Source organism: Bubalus kerabau, chromosome 15, assembly GCF_029407905.1.
Source record: "Bubalus kerabau isolate K-KA32 ecotype Philippines breed swamp buffalo chromosome 15, PCC_UOA_SB_1v2, whole genome shotgun sequence".
NCBI classification, from domain to species: domain Eukaryota; kingdom Metazoa; phylum Chordata; class Mammalia; order Artiodactyla; family Bovidae; genus Bubalus; species Bubalus kerabau.
In genome coordinates, this window is record NC_073638.1 from 78,799,902 (window position 1) to 78,804,109 (window position 4,208).

The following is a 4,208-nucleotide window of genomic DNA, read 5'->3' on the forward strand; positions in this document are numbered from 1 at the left end:
GGAAGTTCTTATAATCTAGACTAAGGTGAGGGAAGAGACCATTCTCCTTGTGGAAATTTTGAAGGATGTTTAAGAGTCAGTCAGTAGAAACGGGAATGGGTATATAGGATGGGGCAGTAGGTGGGGTGATGGAATAACACGTGAAAGGCAATGAGGTGTGAATGAGCATGACTTGGTCAGAAATTTAGGGTAGTCCACAGTAGTGAACAGGGAGTGGAGCTGAAGGATAACATGGATGGGTTTGCAGGGTCCAGGGACTTGTAATGAGACTAAAATGCTTGGATTTTATCTTGAATATAAAGAGGAGTCTTTGAAGAATTTTAAACTGGATAATGACATGATTGAATGATTATGTTTTATAAATATCATTGTGATTGAAGTGTGGACACTGAGCAGGTGTCTGGGTGAGGAAGATGACGGAGACACCAGCTATGATGTTATTGTAGCAGCCATCAACTTACTTTGCTAATTAGTCTAAATCTAGTGCTGAGCACTATGGTTGGGTATGGTGAAAGTGAAGTGAAAGCGTTTGTTACTCAGGTGTGTTTGACCCTTTGAAAACCTGCCAGGCTGTTATGTCCATGGATTCTCTAGGCAAGAATACTGGAGTGGGGCAGCCATTCCCTTCTCCAGGGAATCTTCCCAACCCAGGGATCGAACCTGGGTCTCCCTCCTTGCAGGCAGATTCTTTACTGTTTGAGCCACCAGGGAAGCCCACAGTGTGGTAGGTACTCAAAAATGTTTATGGAATAAATAAATGAATGAGTAAATGAGTGGAAGAATGAATGAAGGTTAAGGAATAAGATTTGAAAAGTTGCAGTGATTCATTTTGGTATTATAAGATGGACTAGTAAAGGGAAAAGTCAAGGATGATTTCCATGGTTATAGTGGATGGTGGAGGAAATATAGAAGATAACCAGGTGCATTGAACAGTACAATTGGGAGTTGGAAGTGTGGCTATGAAAAATATTTAGGAAAATTATTTTCCCATAACTGGCTATTTTTAATGAACTTATATATGTATATATATAAAACTTTTATTATAAAAGACTCCTTGAAAATATCAATCTAAAAAAATGAGAATTTATTCTTATGGTTACAAAGCAAGAGGTGTAATATTTTGCAGAGTTATTTTGTCTATGATTTAGTTTTGTACTTTGGGAAAATCACTGATTTGAAGTGCAGAAAATAATATGTATGTTTTTGCTTTGGGATTCAGGATTTGGTTTAATTGTGTTGCACATTGAATTCCCCCATTTTTTATTTTTGAAATGTCTTATAAGAGGTAGTAACAATTTTTTCTTGGTAAACCTCTTCACCCAAGTTCTTGTGGCAGCTCACGATTCATGGATAGTCCAAGAAATGTCACGGAGTTTTTCATGCTGGAACTCTCACAAAACCCCAAGGTGCAGAGGGTTTTGCTTGTGTTCTTTCTGATTGTCTACCTGGTCTCTGTTGGAGGCAATCTGCTTATCATGATCACCATTGTCTTCAGCCCCACCTTGGGCTCGCCTATGTACTTTTTCCTCTCCTGTTTGTCCTTTATTGATACTTGCTATTCCTCATGTATGACTCCCAAACTTGTTGCTGACTCCTTGTACGAGGGGAGAGCCATCACTTTTGAGGGCTGCCTGGCTCAATTCTTTGTTGCCCATTTACTGGGAGGGACTGAGATCATCCTGCTCACGGTGATGGCCTATGACCGCTACGTGGCCATCTGCAAGCCCCTGCACTACACGGCCGTCATGACCAGGCATCTCTGTGCCCTTCTGGTGGGGCTGGCTTGGCTGGGGGGCTTCCTGCATTCCCTGGTTCAGCTCCAGCTGGTCCTGCAGTTGCCCTTCTGCGGGCCTAACGTGATCAATCACTTTGTCTGTGACTTGTACCCCTTGCTGGAGCTTGCCTGCACCGACACCTATGTCATCGGCCTGCTGGTGGTGGCCAACAGTGGCGTGATCTGCCTGTTGAATTTCCTCCTGCTGGCTGCCTCCTACCTGGTCATCCTGCGCTCCTTGAGGTCCCACAGTGCAGAGGGGAGGCGCAGGGCCCTCTCCACCTGCGGGGCCCACTTCACGGTTGTTGCCTTGTTCTTCATGCCCTGTATATTTATTTACATGCGGCCGTCATCTACTTTGTCCATTGACAAAATAGTGGCTGTGTTTTACTGTATTTTGACACCCATGTTCAACCCCCTGATTTATACCCTGAGAAATGCAGAGGTGAAAAATGCCCTGAAAAATCTCTGGAAAAAATGAGCAATTGTGGATGGAGGATACAGGAACCTAGGGAAAGAAATGACCAGTCACTCTCAGAGAAGAATTCTTACTGTCATTGTGAAAGTTGAGAAATCATCAAAAAATTTCAGAATAAAGCTGATTTGAAAGTTTGAAATTATGCCTAGTATATCCATATCCTATGTTGTTGACCATGCAAGTGAGTATATGCCCCTTCATGGTTTTAATTCTTAAGTTTGTCCTAAACCGCAGAACATGGAAGCACCACATTTCTCTTCCCAACTTGTATTTGAGATGGAGCCTTCCTCAGTCACGAGAAAAATCTCCTTATTGAAATGTTACTCACCTGGTCCTCCAACTCTGTGCATCAGAGTACTGATCACAACAGTTATTGATGATTCACCTGCACCTGATTTATACTGACAGTGATATCAGACAGAATCTATAGTGTGATGGGACTTTGAGAAAACAGGGAATACAATTAAGATCGACTGAACTAAAGTCATGGAAGTGTATAGAATAGGTTTATACACTAAAACATAAGCATGATTGTATACTAACTGTAATGTGGTGTGAAATTCTGAAACAAATGTCCAGTGTGCACATGTGACCACACACACTTGCACCCCTAACACATATACCCCCACATTGTGTATGGTTTATCGAGCATTGATCTGGTATTAGCACACACTGTTCCACTGCTCAGACACTCAGTCGTGTCTGACACTTGCAACCCCATGGACTGTGGCCAGCCAAGCTCCCCTTTCATGGGATTATCCAGATGAGAATATTGGAGTGGGGTGCCATTTTCTCCTTCAGGGGATCTTCCCCACCCAGGGTTGAACCTGCACCTCTTAAATCTCCAGCATTGGCAGGCAGGTTCTTTACCACTGAACCACCGGAGAGGCCCCACTTCTTATCATTCAGCTTAGTTCAATTGCTCAGTTGTGTCTAACTCTTTGAGACCCCATAGACTGCAGCATGCCAGGCTTCCCTGGGAGTTCCCATACCAACTCCCGGACTTTGCTCAAATTCATGTCCAAGTCGACAATGCCATCCAAGCATCTCATCATACTGATCATCAGAGTCTCAGCAGGTTGAGATATTTAGCTACTTTAAGGAGACTCATGTTTCCAGGAAAATAGTAGACTGCTGGTAGGTGGGACAGTTTTTATTTTATTAAAACTTAGATAAACACAGGCATTTCCTGAATATAAGGAGAATAAAGGGTAGTTAGGAATATTTTACCAGATGAGATTCTAATTTATAAGGACATTGCTTAAGACAGGGCATTGGTTTTTCCTCCTTCCCTTAAGTGAATAGGCAGATAGTCATTTAATTGAATCTTTCACTGACAGTCACAAAACTCTTTTTTTTTTTTTTTTTAAAACATTGATTCATCCCTTTAGACTGTAGAAGGATGGGTAGCCTTTAACTAGAAGGATTTCTCCAAGTTGAAGGAAAGCAAAATGCAGAAGTATATATAATGTATAAAGCCAGGGGAAAGAGTAATTTAACTTCTTACTCATGATACTGTCTATAGCACAGGCAGAAGTGGGGGTAAGCGAGCAAGTGGGGGTAAAGGAGAAGCTGGGCAAGTCTCCAGCTACGGCCAAGTCACTGTCTCCCCATTCTACTTCAGCTTACTTTCCATTAATTTGTGTTACTATTGGAAACACAACAGAACATGTAGAAAACCTCATTGCATAGCAGAAGAAAGATTTAACTCAAAAAGTATGGACTATACATACAGAGATTTCAGGAAATCCTATTCATTACTCAAGGGCCATTGTATCTATGTGGAACCCTGCTGAAAATTGTCAGAGATGTACTCAGGTTGAACTAGAAAAATCAATGTCTGCCACATGTTCTGATTCAGTAGAAACAAAATGAATTTTAGGTAATTAAATTATTATTTTCATATAATAACTTAGGTATCTAGTACCTAAAGGGCTTCCCTTGTGGCTCAAAGGG

The 4,208-nt window shown here is 41.7% G+C and overlaps 1 protein-coding gene across 1 annotated transcript; it reads left to right on the top strand.

Annotated features, from left to right (window-relative positions):
• Positions 1 to 1,346: 1,346 nt before the first annotated feature.
• Positions 1,347 to 2,255, top strand: LOC129628416 (olfactory receptor 140). The gene has a single exon (XM_055547858.1). It carries the CDS (start codon positions 1,347 to 1,349, stop codon positions 2,253 to 2,255), a length of 909 nt encoding a protein of 302 aa, XP_055403833.1.
• The last annotated feature ends 1,953 nt before the right edge of the window (positions 2,256 to 4,208 follow it).

Excerpts from the sequence above, each read along its gene's own strand:
- LOC129628416 (XM_055547858.1), top strand. The coding sequence starts at position 1,347 with ATGGATAGTCCAAGAAATGTCACGGAGTTTTTCATGCTGGAACTCTCA.